Source organism: Microcebus murinus, chromosome 11 (genome assembly GCF_040939455.1).
Source record: "Microcebus murinus isolate Inina chromosome 11, M.murinus_Inina_mat1.0, whole genome shotgun sequence".
Lineage (NCBI taxonomy): Eukaryota > Metazoa > Chordata > Mammalia > Primates > Cheirogaleidae > Microcebus > Microcebus murinus.
The window spans coordinates 80797393-80820085 of record NC_134114.1 but is presented as its reverse complement, the minus strand read 5'-3'; the positions used below and the strand labels follow the sequence as shown (position 1 = coordinate 80820085).

Here is a 22693-nt window from a genome sequence, read left to right as displayed (position 1 = left end):
TTCTCAGCCATGGCCGTGCATCAGGATCACAGAAGCTTTTGTAGCTTCTCTGGAACCAGAATCTCCAGGGGTGGGACTCGGGTATCTGTGCTTTGACTGGGCACCTGTGATTCTCCTGAACAGCCCAGGTTAGGAACCACCACTGCAGTCCCTGCGGGCTGGAGGGAGGGAGCCTTTGCAGGGACCAACACCACCACAACAAATGTCTCTGAAACTGTCATTTCTTTGTTTTGGGAGCTTCTGTGGCTTCTACAAAGAAGAGCACTTTTCATATTTATCTCTTTGTAACCGTGCCAAGAAATTTCTTTGCAAATGGCTTTTATCGAAGTATTACATGAAAGATGTTAATCCTACTGTTAAATTTTAACCCTAATTCTTTTAAGCAGTAGGGCTTTTCTTCTGATTTTATTACAGGTACGTAGATCCATAGCAAAAGATAGAACTCGAAAGGACAAAATGGCACATGCAGGTCACTTGCTAATGCACTTGTATGACTAATCTTCTTTCTGTGAGGAAAAAGTTATTTTTAGTCCTAACATTTATATCTCAGATGTTTCATTGTGAAAATACCTGTTTTCACTTAGAAAATTTTAGTCCTCTGCCTAAGTTAATTCATTTGTTATCTATTATTAGCTTATCCATGCTTTTTTTAAACTCTGTTTTGAATTAATTTTAGAATTACAAAAAAGTTGCAAAAATAGTAGAGTTCACTCATACTCTTCACCCAGCTACCCTGAGTGATAGCTTATATAACATAATACAATTAGCAAAACCATAACTTAACATTGAAACAGTAAGCTTAACTAAACTACAAATCTTATTTAAATTTTACCAGTTTTTTCCTAAGTTCTTTGTTCCAAGATCTAATCCAGGATCCCACACTGGTCACCTTAGTTTCCTCCAATTTGTGGCAGTTCTTCAGTCTATTTTTGTATTTAATCACCTCGACCCTTTTGATGAGTAGCAGTGAATTAATTTATAGAATGTTTCTCATTTGGGGTTTGTCTAATGTTTTCTTATGAGTAGATTGAGGTTGTTCATTTTGGCAGGAATACTGCAGAAGTGATTAATGGATACATGATGTCTGTGTGTGGTATTACTGGTGATGTTAACCTTGATCATTTGGTTAAGGTTAAGGTGGTGTCTGCTGTTCTCTCCACTGTAAAGTTACAGTTTTCCCCTTCTGCAATTTGTAAATATCTTTTGACATTATACCGATATTGTTTTTCCTCCAACTTTCACCAACTGCATTTGGCATTCACTGGTGAATCTCACCTGCAATAATTATTACTGTGGTCTTTGCCTGATGATGTTTTTGTATTTCACTCGTTACATCTATATTTATTAATTGGAATTCTTCAGTAAGGAAGAGCTGTCCCTCCTTGCCTATTTATTCATTTTTTTATATCAGTATGGACTTGTGGATATTTATTAAATATAACCCAATACTATCATTTATTTTGATGCCCAATTGTTCCAGAATTAATTGGAATTCTTCAGTAAGGAAGAGCTGTCCCTCCTTGCCTATTTATTTATTCATTTGATTATTTATATCAGTATGGACTCGTGGATATTTATTAAATATAACCCAATACTATCATTTATTTTGATGCCCAAATTGACAGCTCCTTCAGATTGTAGCCAGTGTCTTTTGACGTGCCCTCATTCTTTGTAAAGCACTAATTTTTCTCACATCACAAGATGTTCCAGTCTCTTTTTGTATTTTTCCTGCCCAAGTCCTGAAATCAATAATTTCTCTAAGAAGCCCTGATTCCTCTTATTGGAGAATGGTATTTGGAAACCAGGATCTGAGAGCTACTACATTGCCATTACTCCTAATCTCTCTCAGATGAGCTAGGAAATATATGTATGTATACTGAACCAGGCATACAAAAACACCATATTATTTATTTCTATATCTATGTGTGTATATATATGTGTGTCTGTGTATACTGAAAGCCATGAGATCATTCTCTGATTTTAATTCAATACCACAGGTTCATTATAAATCTCTCCCATTTTCTTATTTGTTACTTCTTTAACAATGAAGAGATTGGCTGCATTGTTTCCAATCCTAGATTACACATAAAGTAGTTAAGTAATTGAAATAGATTTACCAACTAGAGTACAGTATTTACCAACTAGAGTACAGTATTTTTACAGTTCTTTTTGGTTTTCACCTTAGAATATCCAATCAAAATGTATTCCAAAGCAACTTAAACTAATTCTTAATTCCCATCCCTTTTGGTGTAGTTGTATTATTCACCTTGGAGGTTATGCTGTTCATTTGTAATACAGCTGGATTTATTTGTTACTATTTGTATTTTTCTTCGTGTTCTTCTACACTTTTAAATTCCGGGAAGTATATAAAGCTGCGGTCCCCAACTCCTGGGCTGTGGACCGCTACCAGTCTGTGGCTTGTTAGGAACTAGACACACAGCAGGAGGTGAGCGGTGGGTTGGTGGCATGTGAGCCAGCTGAAGCTTCATGTGTATTCACAACCGCTCCCCATCACTTGCATCACTGCATAAGCTCCGCCTCCTGTCGGATCAGCAGGGGCATTAGATTCTCACCGGAGCACGAACCCTACATGCCAGGGATCTACGTTGTGTGCTCCTTATGAGAATCTAACGCCAGATGATCTGAGGTGGAGCTGAGGCGGTAATGCTAGCACTGGGAATGGCTGTAAATACAGATTATCACTAGCAGAGAGGGTTGACTGCACATTAAATGTAATGTGCTTGAATCATCCCAAAACCATCCCTCCTCCACACCCCAATCCATAGAAAAATTGTCTTCTATGAAACCAGTCCCTGGTGATGAAAAGATTGGGGACTGCTGATGTAAAGCATTACTGTGGTTCAGAGAGTGAAAGCTATATTAAAAAATGGATACTGCAAGAAGTGTATTTCCTTCTTCACACTCCCACCCTGACTTTCTGTGCCTCCTTATTTACTCCTCTTTTCTACCAACCCTTTTGGTTAAACAATCTTTTGTGTTTGAGTTTATCCTTCCCATATTACTTTTGCACAAATGAGCAGGTTCATATGTATTTTATTATATACCCTTTTGTTTTAAACGAAGAATGGTAGCACACCATATAAACTCTTTAGCACTTTGCTTTTTTCACTTAATGATTTTGAAATCATTCCAAATTAGTTCCTAGTAATCTTCCTTATTCATTTTTTTACAGCTATACAGTATTAAATTGTGTGAGTGTAGCATAGTTTATTCAACCACTCTCCTACATGTGGATATTTAGGGTGTTTCCATTATTTTGCAATTTCAATGAATGCTCCACTCCAATAAACAAACTTATATATGCAATTTTATACCATTAGAAGTATATTTTCAGGGTAGATCTCTTTAAGTGGAATTTCTTGGTCAAAATTATGGGCATATGTGCATATATCTTTCAATCATTCTGTCACCTGTATGCCTATGGAAATGACTATTAATAGGTTAATGTATATCCTTGATCAGCATACAAATTACTGAACTACAGCTTTGAATTTGTGTACTTTTTAACAGTTTTTCTTCATTAGTTGCACTTAACACATAAAAAAGTATATTAAAATTACATTGGAATTGGGAATTAGTCTTGCACAATTTATCCCTTTTCAAGGTTCAATAAATACCACAGAAATGTGTCAACAGCCCCTAATGAAGCTACTAATCATACTTTACCTTTACAAGCCCTATCAGCCAAGGTACAGAGTACAAGTTCATGATCACCGATGGAGAATGGGCCATTCAAGAACTCAAGCAGTGACATAATGACTAAGTACTACATAATGTTTTCATTTTCCCAGAGCTTTTTATTTTTTTAAACTCTTTCAGATATTTTCATTTTATATCAACTGCACCACTGTAGGATGGTTTGGGAAAATATCAAATCATGGCATTTATGTAATGCAAAGTCCCTCACATCCATTATCTTATTTGAACTTCAGACCAGTCTTGTGAAGACGTCAGGACACAATAGTCAACATCCCCATTGACCAGGTGAGGAAGCTGAAACTCATGAAAGTTAAATGTCATCCTGAGGCCGGATGTCTACTAAGTATTACTAGTAAGGCTAGAACTGAACGTAAAACTGTACCACACTACAGTTTTCACAGCTAGCTTTTGAACAATGAAAATATTTCCAAAGGCATGATATATTCAGAGATAGATATATATTTTCGAATCAAAAGATTCCATGACCATTCCTGCCATGATCACAGGGCAAATACTTAGCTATCTAATAAGCTATAATGTTCAAGTCCTGAATAGTGGTAAACAGACATGTGCAGAATTAATCCCACCCTGGGTGCTGTTGCTGTAAGAGAAGGAGCACTGGCTTTGGAGCCAAACAATATCAGTGTGCACTGTGGTTCTGCCACTTCATTATTGTTGGGACCTTGGTGAGCTATTATATTTAACCTCAGTTTTCCTACCTCTAAAATGGGTATTGTTCTGCAGGGCTGTTTGAGGGATAAAGAGTAACTTCATCAGAGAGACCCTCCCTGCTGCCCCCTCATCTAAATGTTATTCTCAGCCGCAGTAATCAGTCCATTTCCTTTAGAGCACTTCTCATAATTAAGAGTGATATTTACTTTTATATTTATTTGTTTTACATGTGTCTCTTCTACTAGACTATAAGCTTCATGACATCAAGAACTCTGCTTGTTTTTGCTACTCTGTATCCCTTGTACCTACTTCAGTGCCGTTAACCATTGCATAAATATTTCTGGAATGATTCTTGCCACTTTCTTGTCCTTGTTTTCACCTCAGCCACACAGAATGACCTTCAGCTCCCCCGTGCTTTCTCATCTACCTTTACGCATGCCATTGCCATTTGCTTTGCCCAACATATGTGATCTCCCTCCTTGTTTTTCTGGAGAATCCTTACTCATTCTTCAAGACCTGTCTCAGTTGTTCCATGAGGGCTTCCATGGAACAACTGAGGAATGCATGGCTCCCATGCCCCCTTAGCATGCCTCTATTACAGTCATTAGTGTATTGAACTAATATTTGTAAGAGTCTGCTCTTTGCCAGGCACACGTGGGCTCTGGGCATAGGGGCTGTCACTCTAATAGGGGAGTGCGCCATAAAAAATTCTCCCCTGAAGAATGCGTGGCTCCCATGCCCCCTTAGCATGCCCCTATTACAGTAAGAGCCCTATTTGTAAGAGCCTGCTCTGTACCAGGCACACGTGGGCTCTGGGCAGTGAGTAGGAGCTGTGACTCTAATGGGAGAGTGAGCCATAAAAAAGGTACATAAATCAATAAGAACATTCTCAATAATGGTAAATAATAAGGTGATCAGTTCTGAGAAGCTGACCTTTGACTTGAGGTGTGAAACGTGAGGAGTTAGGAATGGGAAGAGATGAGGGATGAGGACTGTGTTGTGAGTGTTTACTTGGCTGTTCCTCATTTCTACCCAACCCCCACCTCCCCGCCACTGTCCTAGGAACTCCATGAATCTTTGTGTTGCCGGTGCCCAGCACAGGCCAGGTGTGTTGCGTCACACTTCTGCCACTATTGGAATTGCCAGGTGCCTAGCCCCGTGGTTTCAGTTTGGTAGATCTCATATGCAGCCAGGGCTCAGAGCTGCCTCCCAGCTTAAAATTCACTCCCCCACTTACTATCATGTGACACTAGAAAAGTTATTCAGTCTCCCTGGGACTCCATTTCGTGATCATTAAAGTGGAAATAACAATAAGACTTCCTAGAGTTGCAGTGAGGATTAAATCAGATAATACACCTGAAATTCTTAGCCCAGGGCCTGGCACATTTAAAGTAGTTGATAAATGTTGGCAGAAATGCTCTAGAGCTCATGAGGTATTTATCGGATAAATGAATGAGTTAAGAAATAATAAAATTTAATTCTAACTTCAGTAATAGAACTAGCTCAAAACAAAACGTGAATACCCTGATTTATCTTCAGGTGTCTTATTTATTGTGTATTTTAATTTGTACAACAAAGAAAAAAGGAAGGAAAACACCAAATCTGTGATTTTACCACCTAGAGTTGATATCTATTGACTTTTCATCTGCTCGTGTATTCCAAAGCTTCTCACACCACTTGATTTACCTTATTCTGGTTAGTGCAGGGCTTTCATGTTCTAGCCTCAAACCTCAATAAAGCAAATGTTCACAATCTACTGACCTTGGGCCACCCTACAACTTGTGCTTTGTCATCTTTGGAAATCACAATTTGAGCACTTTGTATTGAAAGAGATTTCTTTTATGTATCGCATACTTCATTCATCATAGGAGATTTTTCAGAATATCATAACCAATGAAAGCTCTGACAATACCAGAGAGAACAATTTTCTTAGGTCAGGGACACTAATGGGATTAACCTGAGATATTGCTCTTACTACACAAAGACATTATTCAGACTATTTTAGCAAACCTTTAGTAGTTGGCAAATCTCCACCCATGCCCCTGGAAAACTCTCAATGCCAAAACAGCATGTATAAAGATGAGAGCATTAACAAACTGGTGGCATGAAGAACTTAAAAATCCCTCCTCTATGGTATTTTCACAGAAAAACATTGAGATGAGTGTTGTTTATATAAACATTAAATATCTGGCTACTTGGGAGTACCTTGATCCTGGATGTATTAGCATGAGTTTTCAAGTAAAAAACAAAAATTACTGAGATAATTAGCAAAGAGATTTTGCCAAGTATTCTTTTCTGTGAGCTGTAAGAGTTACTATTTATTTGCATGAGTAATTTACCCTGTTCTTATCAATCGAGTCAACGCATTTTGGGAAATATCCTCCGACTTTAATGTCACAGAAATCAACTTATGCTATGTTAGAGTAAGGAAGTAATGAACAAACCATTCCTATTTCTTTTTGACATTTGTGGCATTGTTTCAGGGTTCTCATTCACAGACCAATGCCCCATAAACTTATTCTGGCTGGAGGTACTGAAATCTGTTTTTCTGCTCCCCAATGTAGAGGTGTGCATGTTCATCAAATCTGGCATCCATAGAAAAGAGCCACATTCACTGATTGGTTGCTGCAAGTGGGCAATGGGTTATGGAGCTTTTCGGTGATAAATAGTGCACATCGTAGATTATGGGATAAGTGTCTGCACTTTAGTAGTGGTACAATGCTAAACAGTCAAGAGACGCTGTCATAGTTTTTAGATGATAGGTTTCATTTTATATGTTAATAGAAGGAAGACTTCTGATACGGTGGGGAAATTCACCATAACAAATGCATTCTCTTTACTGCACTCTAGCATGGCACCAATTAAATTCAGCTGTATGTATAATGTCCTCTTAATTCCTAACAGTCCTAAGAAGCACTAATGTGAAAGATATTGTATACTCTTGTGTTTTACAGGTCATGAACAGATGGAAAAAATTATACCAATTGGTAAAGAAATTCACATGCGGTATAACACACCTCAAAAATGGTGTTTACATAGGTTTTTCTTTTTAAAAAATGATTAAAGTTATCTTGGCCAAAATTTAGTTAGTACTTGGGGTTTTCTTTTTTGTAATGTTATATCTGAAATTCGTTTTAATTTATTCCTGTTGCAGATATGAATGTTTGAAAGTACAGGTAACCTTGTAATGAATGAAACTGATAAAAGGTTGTGTCCAATGAAAGGGAAATTATGGAACGATTATTCACTTTGCAAAAGGGTTTGTCATAGGGCAAGCTTTCCTAAAGCATTTCAAATTTAATTTGGTTTATAAAACATTAATTTACACACAACATTTCAGGAACAAATTTAGTGAGGAAATGAGAGGAATAGTCATAATAAGATAGAGATCCCTTACACTGCTAACATCAATGCTTCCTTTCTCTCTGTCCCTCCTTGCAGCCTTGATAGCCATCGGGCGATACAGCATGACAATAGAGACCGTGGATGTTGGATGGTGCAAAGAAATTACAGATCAAGGAGCCACCCTGATCGCACAGAGCAGCAAGTCTCTGAGATATTTGGGGCTGATGAGATGTGATAAAGTAAGAATTGTCTATCAAGTTGTTTGTTTTCTACATTTCAGTCTAATTAGTAGCTTGATGTCACATATTCTCTCTCCTTCCCTCTCCCCATGCCCCCCCACACACACACATACTTACACTATTATAGGTTTGTATTATTGTTTTGCTTGGTTTTCTAAACTAATCTGAGATTTTTTTTTGCATTTCTCCATTTAATAGTGAATTTTGTGCTTAAGCAGAAAGAAAAGGCAATCATATACACAGTCAACTTAGGGTTGACTATTTATGAGTCCATGGACCAAAATTAAAAAGGTTGCATGGCAAACTGCAATTTGCAGGGTCTAACCATAAAGTTATATTCTGGGTTCCAAGTTTCCTGCAACAGTAAAGGTGGAAAGGACAACGCCAAATTGGTTTTTCACAAGTGTGTAATTTCGGTGCACAACATGTATGTATTCTGGCCATTTGGAGCCAAGAAAAGGCCAGTGAGGAGGGGTATATGGGGACTTGCCTCTCCCCACGCATCAGATGCCTTTCCCAGCATGTGAACAGAAATGGCCCCAGAGGCCCTGCTGAAGGCCTGTGGAGCTGGCCAGAGACGAGAGCATGAGTTTGGGAAATGGTGCCACATTTAACCCTTTCAAGACTGAGAATAAAGATAATAAAAATCTATATTGAACACCACGTACAACATAGGTGTTTTTCCCCTTTGTCTTCCCTATAACAAGTATAAGAAATAGTTGTTTACATTGCAAAGGGGAGAAAATGGGGACTCAGAAAGACCAGTCACTGGCCCAAGGATACTCAGCCAAGATTTCACTTCACTCAGGTCTTTGGAGTCTGTGGCCAGGGCTTCTGGTATAACTCTTGGGGCAGTCTCCGGCCATGGGGACTGCTTCCTTAGAAAAGGCCTACCTCGGACACTTGCAATGGACGTGCTATTATGTTATACTAATTTATACATGTGTGCTGCTTTGCAAATGGTGATTAGGGACAAATCTAGCAAAAGAATATGAAATTAAATGATACATGCCTCTCAAAGGGCATGTATTTTCTAAATGTAGCAAATTTGGGGGCAAATAGAAGAATGGTCCAAATCCCTTGTGTGCTTTGTCATTTTTGTTAATTGACTAACTCTTTTCTCCAAATGCTTTAAAATTCAAACTTATACTAGACCTTTGCTAGTTAGTTATGTTTCGAGAGATTTTATTACATATTCTCAGCCCAGCCTAGAAGGCTGACTGACTTTGTAGCTAAGCAACAGCACTGAGATCCAGGGGTTCAAGTATCCCTCAAATGTCACTATAACTAACCTACCACTGCTACTAACCCTGTCACTTTCAAATAATTTCCTTTAAAACAAGTTAAAGGGGCCATAGGGAGAGTGCTCTAGAAATAAGAAACAATGACAGCAGAGTTTCTCAGATTCCATCAGAAGAAACTGCTACATGAATGCTATCTAACCAAAGATACCAAAATGTATGCACTCAAACATACTATGTGTTCACAGCCATTCTCAGAAATCACTATATTTCTAGTCTGTACTCTTAGATTTGTTAAGATCAGCTCTACCTTCAGAGATAAATTGTAGAAATTATATGTTCCAGTTAGTAAAGATTATTCTAGACATACTTGCTGACCAGCATTTTGCTGATTTTAAATTAAGGAATAGGTTCTTTTCTACCTAAATGTGAATTAGTCCACAATTAAATAGAGATGCTGTTCAGACTAGTGGTGTCCCTGAGGGCTTTAGCCCTTTCCTCCAGCCTGAATCCTTTCTCCAGCCAGAGAGCTATTCTGAGAGCCCGCTGGCTCTAGGACCATGCGGTCTGGCCATCACCTGCTACAGCGCAGCCCAGGGAGACGCTGGACTCGGCCTTGCTGTCTGGCTTCCTCAGACTTGAAGGCAGCTCAGAGCCAAACATGAAAGGCTCTATGAGGATGGCAGACTTTTCCCAACCACACACAAAGCACAAGTAAATTCTTGCACAGAAAGGCCTGCTTATTGGGATAGTTGGATGGAAACGTAGACTAAAGTAGCTATTCAGCTTTCGGATTTTGTATTATGCCATCCATCTCCAGATTTTGAATTATCATCAAGATTCACAGAAAGATTTGAGTAGCAAAGAAGAGGTTAGTTATGAGGACACGGCCTTTGGAGCCATAGTTCAGGTCAAATGTGGGCTCTATAATTACCAGTTGTGTCTCTTGGGCAGTTGCCTGACCTGTCAGCACCTATTTCCTCCTTTGTAAAGTGAGGAGGATACTAGCACCTGCCCTGTAGAATTGTAAGCATGTAAATGAGCTAACATATAAAACACTTAGAGTAATGTCTATTATATATAAAATGCTTTGTGTTACTGATTATTATCACTAATGTCATAGTGTCATATTAACCTGTGCTGTGATGTTTGAGTCTCTAAATGAGAAAAAATTATATTGCCCACTATCCCATTTTGAAAGAAAATTAGAAAGAGAGGGAAAAAATAAACTCATATTAGAGAAGATACTGCCTGTGTTTTTCCTCTGCTAAATTTAAAACATTTTTTATACAAAAAATATATATATATTATATATATATTTTGTCAACAATTGCACTTTCTACACACTTTACAATGGAAAACTGATATCTCCTTAGGACACTCTGTATTTGGAATCAACTTATTAACCATCTGTTCAGGTACAGGAATGAAGAAAGATTCACAGTGGGAGAAAAGGGTGAGTTGAAAATAAGACAGTTCAAACAGGTAGGGAAACAGAATGTAATGAGAAAAATAAGAATAGAAACAGGAAACAGAGAAAAACTATGCTTAGGGTATGAAGAAGATACACTGTTTATCTCAATTTATTATCTTCTGGGCCATCAAAGCATTAAAGAACAAAATTAACATGGGCCTATCAGTCCTCTCCCTGAACCTTAACCAAATCTGCTAACCAGCAGTAAAACTCATTAGCACCTCTCCCTTTCTGCACACCAGCTGGAGCCAAAGAGGAGGCAAGAACCCTCCGTGTCTACGCAGTTAACCCCCGGTCAGGAATGCTGTCCGTGGGGTCCCGGCACCAGGGGAAGATGGGGTTTGTGAGGTCTGTGTGTCCTTGCACTGACTGGTGTCCTGTGTTCCCGTGGTTCTGAAAGATATCAAAGTCTAGTTGCATTTTCTTTCACTTGCAGTCAGTTTCATTTGGGGCCACTTATATTTAAATTGGAAGCTGTACTTTACCAGACTGGTGATTTTTCCCTCACTTCAACTTTTGAGGAATTTTTAGAAGAACAAAATGTATTTGTGGTAGGAAAAGATGTTTGTCTTCACTCTGTCTGTCTCTCTCGTTAGGTAAGCAGAGAACAGATGAGATGCATTAAACATATTCTTTGCAGATGAAAGCGACATGTACTTGGATTGTCAAGCAGTGGCCAAATTAAACTGCAGTCGATTTGTGTGGCTGCAATGCCTGTGATTCCTGGGGAGGAGTCCTCCAGTCACTCAGCATCTGCAGCGTTCCCCGTGCAGTTTTAAAGTCAGGAAGTGCATTAAGAAGCCCCTGTTTGAGTAGCTTTTCCGATTGCTGGATGGATAAGCATGTTAGAGGGTTTTGAAGCTCACGCCACTTAATCTCCTAAACTTGAGTGCATTGTAAGAACCAAGAGAAGAAAACGCTGTGTGAGACGGCTTTGATGAATTGGGGTGAGCTTATATTCTTAAGGACTGTTCAAAGGCTTACTTGACCTTGGGAATTAGAGTTGACCCGAAATCACCTATCAACTTAACTCACTAAATTTGGTGATTTAGTTAAAAATACTTGTATAATCAACGGGACTCTCTAATAAGAGCAATATGTTTACTCTGGTTTCTACAATTATAGTCAGTCAGTGGCTTTGGCCATAGAAATTGTTTTCACGACTTCAGTGAATTCTAAATTCTCCATAGATCTGTTTCTTCTAATATATTTTCCTCGTATCTTATAAAGTGGTTTGGATGGAGAACAAAACTGAAAAGGACAAAAAAAAAAAATGGGAAACCTGTAGGGCAAATGGAAATGCAGTGTTCAAGGTTAATGAAAAATGTTTGGGGTAACGAGGTTGATGAGAAAGGAGGGAGCACCGTGGCCTGGCATTGGCTGAGAAACCAGACCTCGCCAGAGGCGGCCTGGCTGGTTTGGGAGACCTTGGTGATAAAACGCCTTGGTGGAAACCTCTGCAGTGTGTGTTAATACAGAAGTTTGGAGACACAGGCCTCTGAATTATGAGCAGTGAATAACATCATAAACGTAGCAATTCTCAAATGCCAAACCCTTGTGAAAAGCAGTTGGATGAAGAAATGCTGGAGCTTTTAAAAGCTCCCTTTCACTTTCCTTTTTTTTTTTTTTTTTTTTTTTTTAACTTCATGCAGAACTAATTTTATACACTGTTCATTTGATTTGAAAATGCCAGCGTCTGGGGTATCATTAAAGAGCGTTATTGAGGGAGCCACTCTTGGCAAAGCATTTTGCTTAAAATGCTTAGTTCTTGTGTCCCTGCAGAGTTGTAGATGGGGAGGAGAAAGTGTGCCTCGATTTACCGAATGCCACTCCTCTGCCTTGGCCCCGAGCAGGTAGCTGCCCTTCTGCTCGGAGGTTTCCTCACCTTGGCCAGTAGAGGCGCCCGGGGGGGGGGGGGGCACATTACTTAAGGAATAGACATAAATAGATTGTGAAAGGTCCACCCCAATGTCCTATGAGCAAAGCCTCTTGGAATTTCTTTGATTTCTAGTTGACATAAATTAGAATTACACAGGCGTGAAGAGTCTGCCCAGAAAAGATCAGAGAGGCTGCTGGGGAGGCGAGCTGCCTCTGTGTGAGCCTATTGATTATCCCGCTGCCTTCAGGCCAGGGGCCTCTGTGGAGGCTGACGACTATTGATCTCCACCATGAAAATAATCGAATTAATTCATTTCTCCTCAAACTGCCGTTGCCAAGACCTTTCTCCTCACCTGGCCCCCGTTCCTGAAGTTCTTAGTTGAAGAATGAAATAGTGAGTTCTTTTAATAAATGTTATGTTCTTCGGGACAGAAGAAATCCTGGTTTTCATTCAGAGTCCCTTATTTAAATGGTAGAGAGATTTTTTTTAAAATCAAATCAATGAGAGGCCAATACAGAGAATAAGTAACAGAAACCCAGTCAGCTCTTTCAAGCCAGGAGTCTGCTTTACAACCTTGAAATATCCAGGGCTGAGTTTGGTGTGCCCAATATAATGTAAAAATATTCAGGAAAAAAAAAAATTGACCACTGCAATTTTCAGGAAGTAATTATGGTAAGAAAGCCTCGACAACCTAAATATTTCTGTGGAGAAAATGGAGTTTTTATCAGCTTATTTAGAAATCATGAGCAGGAAAGCCCTATGGGGGAAAATAATACAGGACTCTGTAACTAATATACAGAACTAACTGGAAAAATCAGTTTAAGGGAAAAATAATTTGTGGAGCACTGTATCCAGGACTGTTTTGGTAGCGATTCAGCCATGAAACAAAGTGGGTACCTGCAGGGACCCCCACCCTTCCCTGCCACGTATGCACAGCTGTTTCCAGGTTGCCCATAGCCAAAATGTAAGATTTAAAGTTGATGCCCTAGCAAAGAAAATAAAGTGAGGAAAAACAAAACAAAAAGAAAACATTCTGTCCTCATTAGGCAGGAGTGGTCGGACTGTGCAGTCCTCGGTCGTGGGCAACTCAACACTTACCGGGACAGCCCTCCATGCCGTGGGCTCCAAAGGAAAGGGGTGATGAAAAATGGTGAGACAGAGCTGCTGGGGCTCTAAAATCCGAAGTCCTTCACTTAGCATCAGCATCTTGTTCGTTTTGCTGATAAAACAGTTTCTCCAGGTGATTTTCACATAGGAGCACTTTAAAACACATTTTTACAACCCTCTCCTGATTATTCCTGGTAATTGAAACAGGAAAAAAACACATCAGCTGAAATCTAGAGGTTACCTCTCAAGCTCATTTTACTCAAGCGTTCCCGTCGCCTCTTCCTCTAACCCTATTCACCTGGACTTCTAAGAAGTGGTAACCGAAAGTCCTTTCCAGTGTTTAAATACAAAACCAAGAAACACTGGCGTGGAGCTTTATAGAAGAGGTTAAATTGTTGAGCATTAGTGTCAAACTGGTTTTTAAATTCTACCTCCATCCCTTATACTGTGTATGAGACCTTGGACAACTTAACCTCTAAAAGCTTCAGAATCAACTTCTGAAAAATGAGGATAATAATAACGTTTACCTTATAGGCTTGTTATGAGATTAAATGAATATTGTAATATAGCATTTAGCTCAAAATCAGGCACACTGTAAACGCTCAAGAAATGTTAACTACTGTTATCATCATCATTATTATATTATCCATGCATACATACCTGCTTTGGGCTCTTATATCTGATATATTAACCACCTGCCCCAACAGGTTGATAATATTCTAGCCATGAGTTCAAATTTGCAAGCTAAGGTCTTAGAAAAACTAGCCTCCTGAAACTCAGCCAGAAATTCCAAAAAATAATAGAATTTCTTTTTTAATCATTAGGACCCATTAAATTATAGTCTAACTCATAGAAGAAGAAACGTGGAGACTGGTAGGAGGCAGTCCTTTATTTTGAACAGAGAGTAAAGATTTGCCAAGTCAAACAGCTAGTCAATGTCCAGGGCTGAGACTTGTTTGGTTTGTTTCTTCAGGAAAATTGACAGCTGTATAGAACTTTTTAAGGGAAGTGCTACAAGTCGTTGCTTATGTTTTTCTGGCTGCAGTTATGGGATTGATGTATAGTAAAATTGTTTATTTTTAAAAGGGGGGAGGAAAGAGACTACTGTGCCCCAAATCCTGCAGGATGAATAGATTGCTATGTTGGAATGTGCCTGAGGGCACCCTAGAGCATCATTGCTTTGCAGTAAATAATCTCCTTGGAACTTTGATGTGGTTTCAGTAATTATGTGAAAGAATTAGGTTGTAGGATCATATTATTTTTCTAATTTAAAAATAGAAAAGGTAACAGCAATTCCTTATCAGAGCTCAGATTAGATCCCAGAACTCCTAAGCACCTGACTTCACCAAGTAGCAACAAGGCTGGCCTGCAGGGAGCTAGGAGACTGAGGGACGACTGCAGGTGAGGAAGGCAGTGGTTCACCTGCCTGCCGGGTCTGAGCCACTCAGCTGCAAGTCTTCAGGGCCTGCCATGCTGCCCTAGAGAAAGTGCTGTTCCTGTCTGCGAGTAGTTTTTCACAGAAAACCTAAGCTTCTCCTTGCCCCAGTTTTTATCATATATTTATTTTTTATTCAAGAAATATCTTTTCTTATTTATTTTTCTTATCTGTGCAAATGTATGGGGTACTTGAGCACCATGCTGTAACCCACTGAACTAATTGGCCATCCACTACTGAGTACACGAGAAAATATATGACATGCATATAATGCATAGTGATCAAGTCAGTGTGTACAGGATGTCTGTCACGCAAGTGCAATACATTTTTGTTAAGTATAGTCAATCCTACTCTGCTGTCAATTTATTCCTTCTAGCTTACTGTGTGTTTGTACCCTTTAACCTACTTTTCTTCATCCTCACTTTCTCCCCTCCTCACCCATCCCAGTTTCTATTATCTACTTTTCTACTCCATGTGTTCAAATTTTCTAGCTCCCACATGTAAGTTAGAACATGTAATATTTGTCTTTTTGTCTGGCTTATTTCACTTAAAGATAATGACCTCCAGTTCCATCCATGTTGCTGCAAATGATATGATTTCATTCTTTTTATGGCTGAATAGTATTCCACTTTGTATATGTTAATATAACATAATTTCTTTATCCATTCATTTGTTGCTGGATGCTTAGATTGATCCCATATCTTTGCTCTTGTTAATAGTGATACAATAAACATATGAATGCATATACCCCTTTGATGTACTGATTTCTTTTCCTTTGGATAATACCAGTAATGGAATTGCTAAATCTTATGATAGTTTTATTTTTACTGTTTTGAGAAATCTCCATACTATTTTCTATAGTGGCTGTGCTAGTTTACATTCATCCTCTCTAACATCTGTTATTTGTTTGTCTTTTTAATAATAGCCATTCTAGCAGGGATAAGATGATATCTCATTGTGGTTTGATGTGCATTTCTCTGATGATTAGTGACATTGACCATTTTTTCATATACCCGTTAGCCATGTGTATGTTGTCTTTTGAGAAATGTCTACTCATGTCCTTTGCCTATTTTTTAATGGGATTTTTTTTTTTTTTTTTTTTTGCTGTTGAGTTGTTTGAATTCCTTATATATTTTGGATATTAGTCCCTGTTGGATAAATAGTTTTTAAATATTTTCTCCCATTCAATAGGATGCCTTTTCACTCCATTGATTATTTCTTTTGCTGTCCAGAAGCTTTTTAGTTTAATGAAGTCCCATTTATATATTTGTGTTTTTGTTGCCTGTGCTTTTGAGGTCTTAGACATAAATTCTTTGCTTAAACCAATACCCAGGAGAGTTTTCCCTATGTTTTCTTCTGGCAGTTTTATAGTTTCAGGTCTTACATTTAAGTCTTTAATCCATTTTGAGTTGATTTTTGTATATGGTAAGAGATAGGAGTTAGTTCCACTCTTCTCCATGTTGTTAACCAATTTTCCTAGCACCATTTATTAAAGAAGATGTCTTTTCTCCAATATAAATTCTTACTGGCTTTGTCAAAGATCAGTTGGCTGCAAATATGTGTGGCTTTATTGCTGAGTTCTCTCTTCTGTTCCATCCTATGTTCCATTATGTGTCTATTATTTTATACCTATACCATGCTGTTTTGGTTACTATAGCCTTTTAATATATTTTGAAGTCATTCAGTATGATGCCTCCAGATTTATTCTTTTTGCTCAAGATTGCTTTGGCTATTGGGGCTGTTTTTTGGTTACATATAAATTTTAGAACAAGAAATATCTATTGAGTAGCTTACTATATTCCAGTCACTCTGATAGGTGACAGATCAGAAAACACAGTAAATAGTTCCTACCCCATGGAACCTGCAGCCTCTTGGGGGAGACAGACTCGCATATAGGCAACTTATAACACTGTAAAGTTGCCAATTCATTTTTTTAAAATGTCACTGTGGTTATGTTTCTTCTGAACAAAAAGACTCACTTGGATCTCACATCAGCTTTCAGCCATGGCCCACTAAGGCCTCTTTTACTGCCACTCTACTATTAAATTTCTGAAAAGGATTATCTAGGAACAGTTGTCCTTACTTTCTCACCACTCATCACCATCTATTTCCATCCACCCCATGCCTCTGATGTTGTTCTTTTCAAGTCACCAGTAATCTCTGTGTCATCAAATCCATTGGTCACTTCTCTGTCCCCAATTGCTCCATCTCTTGGCAGACACATCTTTATGGTCACCACTCCCTCCTGCATGAGGACACTTTTATCTTGTCTCCCATGTCACTACACTTCTGTCTTTTCTGCTATCTCTGTCTTGCCTTACCACCTCTCTGTGCCTCCATTCTCTCCTCTAGAAAATGGAAATGATAACAGCATCTGTCTTCAGGTTATTGAGAGGGTTTAGTGAATCAATCCGTATAGAGTTCCTCATATGAAGTAAGCAATAAATATTAGCTCTTATTTGTTGCGCTGGTTAATTTTTACCTTTCCCATCTCCTTCTCCTCATTAGAATGTAAGATCTGTGGGTTTCTCCTCCCATGTTATATTACCAGGACCTACTACAGAGACTGGTACACACTAGTTGCTAGACAAATATGCATTGGATGCTGGATGAATGGATGGATGGTGTTTCTCATCTGCGTTCTCTTCAACCAGAAAAGCTCCAGTTTTGTTGCTTTATTTATTTGAAATCTCTAGTTTTGGTTTGCAAAAGTATTGTATAGCTAAAAGCAACCACTAGATTTCATTGCCTCTTAATAGTTTGATAGAATGATAGAGGAAAATAAACAAATTAGAAAGTTGCTAGCTTGAATCTGAGTTTTCTATAGCTGGGGAATCCTGAGAGCAGCTAAAAGGCCCTGAGGTCCTGGAGAGTCAGATAGAGCTCAGGCATCTGCTATGTGGTTACACTTGGCATCTTTCATAGCTCAACCTTGAGATGCTCTGATTTATGTAGAGCTCCTCTTCTGAAAACCAAAAATTATTACTTATTTTCAGGTTTTTGAATCTACAGATTTACTGATCACATTAATGCAGAATAAAATTTTGCTGATAGTAAATTTGTTTAGGAAACAGGTCAAATCCATAAATTCTACCTGATGGAAACTGCAGTTTTAGAAAGATATTTTTTCATCAGGTGTTCACTTGGTGATTACCGCTGCCCTAGCCTTTATGTAAGAAAATGAAAACTGAAATCAAGAAAGCCATTAGGCACAAAAGAAAACACATTTTTTAGTTCAGAGAGTTTTCCCCCTCCATTATGTTTTTCAGCTTCGAGAGTTTAATTTAGAAACACCCAGATGTGTTCCATAAATACATTGCACTTACCACTCACTTAGAGACTACATTAATTATGTTATTAGGGCCTAGGTTTTTTCAAATAGTTTATCTTTTGCTGCACCATTTAGAGCACTGCAGATGAATCCTCCAAGTAGTTTTCTCCTTCCTGGGATCCCATATACATCTGTTTTGGCTCTCATCTGCACCACAGGTGCAAATGCATAGATTTGAGCTTAGGTCAAGTCCATGGCCAGCAGTTTGTGGCCTCAAATTGGCCCGGGCAAGGCTATGTAACTTCAGCTTACGCCTGGCTTGAAACAGCCTTCTCAGTGGAAGATCACTTGGTGACACAGGGAATGAAAATGTCACTAATTTTTCTGACAGTCTGGTTGTTGGACTTCCTGTCATGCTAATCTCTAATTAGAGGCTTCAGGTTAGTGAGCCCCGATTCTCACTTAACACTGCAGGCATTTCTGTGATCCCCATCCTCCCAGGTTCTTTGCTGCTTTCTCACTGTGCTAATTCAAGTGAATAGAAGCAGCGCTAGTGTTAACAGGCAACACACATTTCATGAAAAAGAGACAGCATGAAGCCAGGCTCGTTGTGATATTGACAGAGCATAGCACTTCCAATCATTGCAGATTCTGAAATGGAATGACTGCATTTGACAAAGTTGACTGAATTTATGAGCCTTCCCTCTGTCAGGTTCATTGCATCATTGCCTTCTCAGTATCTGTCTCTTTCTATGCTTTGGGATTTTTAGATGAGTTTTGTTTCTTTGTTTGTTTGCTTTTTGCCACACAGCCTTAAAGACCTCAGGCTACTAAGAATAATATAAAGTTTGTGCATAAAGCAGTGTGCATTATGAGTGTTCTGTAATCAGCTGCTTCCCTTATTTAGCAGATGACTTTCAGGCTCCAGTGAGATAGTCAACTTCTCTTCTTAAAATTGTATTAAATATCTTCTGACAGCGCTTTATTGAGAAGAAAAAAAAAAAAAATTGTATTAAACACCTAGTCATGAGTGGCCTCTCCTCCCACATCCCACATCATGGGTGATCAATCCCTTGAGAAAGCACCAAGTCCATGTGAGCACTGGGTTTAGAGCAATCCCTCCTTCCTTCCCATTAGCTCTTGGGAAGGCCACGTGGCAGCCTTCTTTGGCTGTGCCCAGCAAGAGATCTGAGACCAGGAAAAAAAAAAGAGAGAGAGAGAGAAAGAGATCTGAGACCAGATGCTGAAGAAGAAAAAAATAGTCTATTTTTACCACATTCAAAGAATATACTTTTTATTTCAGACAATGATGAATATTTGAAAAAAGATCGGCTAATCGGCTGTAGGAGCAATAGTTTTTCTCTGGAAGCCCTGGCTCGGAGTTTAATGTGGAGGACATCATGGGAAGTGGCTGGGTTCTTGGTACCCTTAAAGAATCTTACTTCAGGCCTTGCCTTCAGATTCCCAAGTGCAGGAATCACCTGTACCCTGTAGGAGCTTTTCAGACTGTGGAGCTTTAGACCAGTTAGGTCTCACTTGAGCTGCACTTTGGAATCTCCTGGGAGCTTTAAAAATACTAATGTTTGGCTCCCTCTCCAACAAGACTGATAAAGTTGGCCTGGGATGTGGCCTAGACCCTGGGATTTTTTAAAAGATCTCCAGATGATCCTAATGAGCAGTTGGGTTAACAACAGCTGTATTCTTGTTTGTACTCGTGGTTGCAGGCAATTTAATTCATCCCACATCAGTAAATATGTATCATATATTTGTTCTATATGAGTCACTGTGGGGTTCATGGCAGAAGGCTTTGGATTGACTGAGAAAGGAAGTGGGAAGGAAGGGAATGTGAAGTTGCTTCTAGAAGAGAAGAAAGGAACAGGGTGTTAAGGTTGGAAGCTTAGCTTCCCCACTGAAGAAAAAGAGGTGGCAGATTGTGAAAGTGGCACCAGATTCCTGGTTCCCTGCTCTAACCACAGGGAAAACTCGGCAGAATGAAGCATGTCACCCAAACGGGGACTCGAGGAGTCCTGCTGTAAACGGAGGGAAATAAAACAATCAAAATCTAAGCAGCCCCACAGAGAGCTGGCACAGGGTGTCACCTATGCAGGATCCTGGAAAAATCAATGCATCGTCCGCTCTTTTATTCTTTTCTTAGTGTCCTATTTAAAATATTTTAAACTGCAATTAGGTGACTCATCTCATTGACATGCAAATTTGGGGTGTTGTGAAAATTCACATCACCCTTATTTTATCCTTTTTAATATGTGCCCGTCTCAGAGCCTGTGGGCACCAGGTGAAAGAGCAGCGGGGTCTGTTTGAATATTCATTGTCCACGATGACTTTTGCCAGCGCCTGTGAATACACGTTCCACGGATATCCAGTACAGCTTCCCAGGGAGCCAGCAAACTCAGAGACAGAAGCAGACTCGGGAGGCATGTTGCCCCAGAGACAACACTCTGCCTCTGGGCCGCCGGGAGTCAGCCTCTGGGGCCCTTAGCAGTGAGTGACATTGCCCAGCGAGTCTGGGAAGAGTGACAGACAGGCGTGAGGGCCAGAGCCCTGAATTAGGAGGGAGGAGCTGAGTGTGCTATTTCTGACACCTTCACAGATACACTGTGGGCACCTTGCTTTTCCCACCTGCAGCTAGGGGGACCCATTTTCTTTGGCCCTCCCCCTCCTCAGAGCAGAGCTATTTGCAACAAAAACTTACTTCAGGTTTACACTTGAGTTTATTGGATGGGACGGGAGAAACATTGCACAACTTTACAAAGTAAAGGACGGATGAGTGGTTTTATTCTGTCTCATGAACTGCTTTCTTTCCTTCTCTGATGACACATGTATACTTAATGCATGTGATACATAGGTTGACACCTCCTTGTCCTTCAGAAGTCCACTTAAATATCACTTCTGTTGGAAAGCACTTTCCAACCCTTGAGGGGAGGTCAGGTACCTACTGTGGGCTTCCTTCCACAGCAGTCTGCCCTGCCCTAGAAAGTGCTTCTTAGCCTTTGGTATTGCTGGAAAATGCTCTAACAGCAGGGAGACAGAAGAAAAAACAATGCCAGTTTCTGATATAGCTGCAAGAGGCCCTGTCAGACGGCCTCTTGTTAGTCCTGCAGCTTCATCACGTTTCCATTATGCTTCAAAGGCTCATGCAACCTGCAGCTCCACAATAGAATGTTCTACATTTTCCATTATAGATCCATTATCACTTACATTCCCATAGAGCAACCATTTTGAAAAGTTCGTCAAGGACTTTACAATGTATTTATATGCAAACTGCAATCATTTTTCTGTGATCGATAGAAAATGAATGTCGATAAACATCTTACAAGGCAGGTGATCGGCTAGGCCCCAGTCTGGCACTTTCCACCCCAGGCCATGTTACCAAGGGGCCAAAACAGTGTGGTACAGTCCGAAGAACACTCTCTGTTGGGGTTGTGAATTCAAACCCTGGCTGTGTGACATTGTGTGAAATACTAAGTCTTCCTGAGACATAATTCATCTATAGTATGGGGTACTGATTCTTAGATGCCTGGAAAATAGTAGATGCTCACTGAATATTATTCCTTTCCTGTCTTAATGAACAGAGACATATTTTATTTTGCCTTATTGATTATTTGAGTAAAAACTTAACAAATTGTTTTCAATTATTTTGCCAAAACAAACCATGATGAAGAAAAGAAACAAGTTTTGTCTCCTACCATAAGAAAGTCTAATACTATGTGTTTATAAGCAGGGGCATGGGGCAGCTCAGGATGGAGAATTTCTCCTTGTCTGGGATGGTGTAGATGACACCATCTGTTGCACACTCCCCAAGGTAGCAGATACTAAACACCACTGTGCCAACAGAACCAACCAAAAAAAGAAGTCCTCAGATTTCCATTTGTCCCCAGGCAGGGGCGAAGGCATATCAATTCCTGAAGCCCAAGAAATCAGAAGATAGAAATAGCATGGTTTTGAGTCCAGAGACAAACCCACGGTTCCCTCCCTGCCACTAGCCAACTGTAACATTACATGGGAGCTTAAGGGTCACAAAATTTCCAAGTCTTCTGTCCTCCAGCGCCTGCCACTCTGAGCAGGCTGCCGTAACCTAAAGTATCAACTCCTCTGAACTATGTGGGGTTTTGCAGAGTTTTGGAAACCTACTCACATCCAAGACCATTAGCATGTCTCGCAGTTTACACACCCAGTGTCATGTGTCATTGATCTCTAGTATGGAAGGTTGTCATCAGTTTATCCAAAATACGGCTCAGCCATTTCCTGAGTGCTGCCTGACAGCCACATGACACAGAAAGAAATTGCTGAAC

At 39.5% G+C, this 22693-nt stretch overlaps 1 protein-coding gene across 1 annotated transcript in view; it reads left to right on the top strand.

Moving 5' to 3' along the window:
- The window catches only part of FBXL17 (F-box and leucine rich repeat protein 17), a 488282-nt gene that overhangs the window by 457590 nt on the left and 7999 nt on the right, over positions 1-22693 (top strand). Inside the window, exon 8 of the mRNA XM_012790242.2 lies at positions 7834-7976. Coding sequence (XP_012645696.2) covers positions 7834-7976 — 143 coding nt within the window. The remainder of the gene's footprint in view (positions 1-7833; positions 7977-22693) is intronic.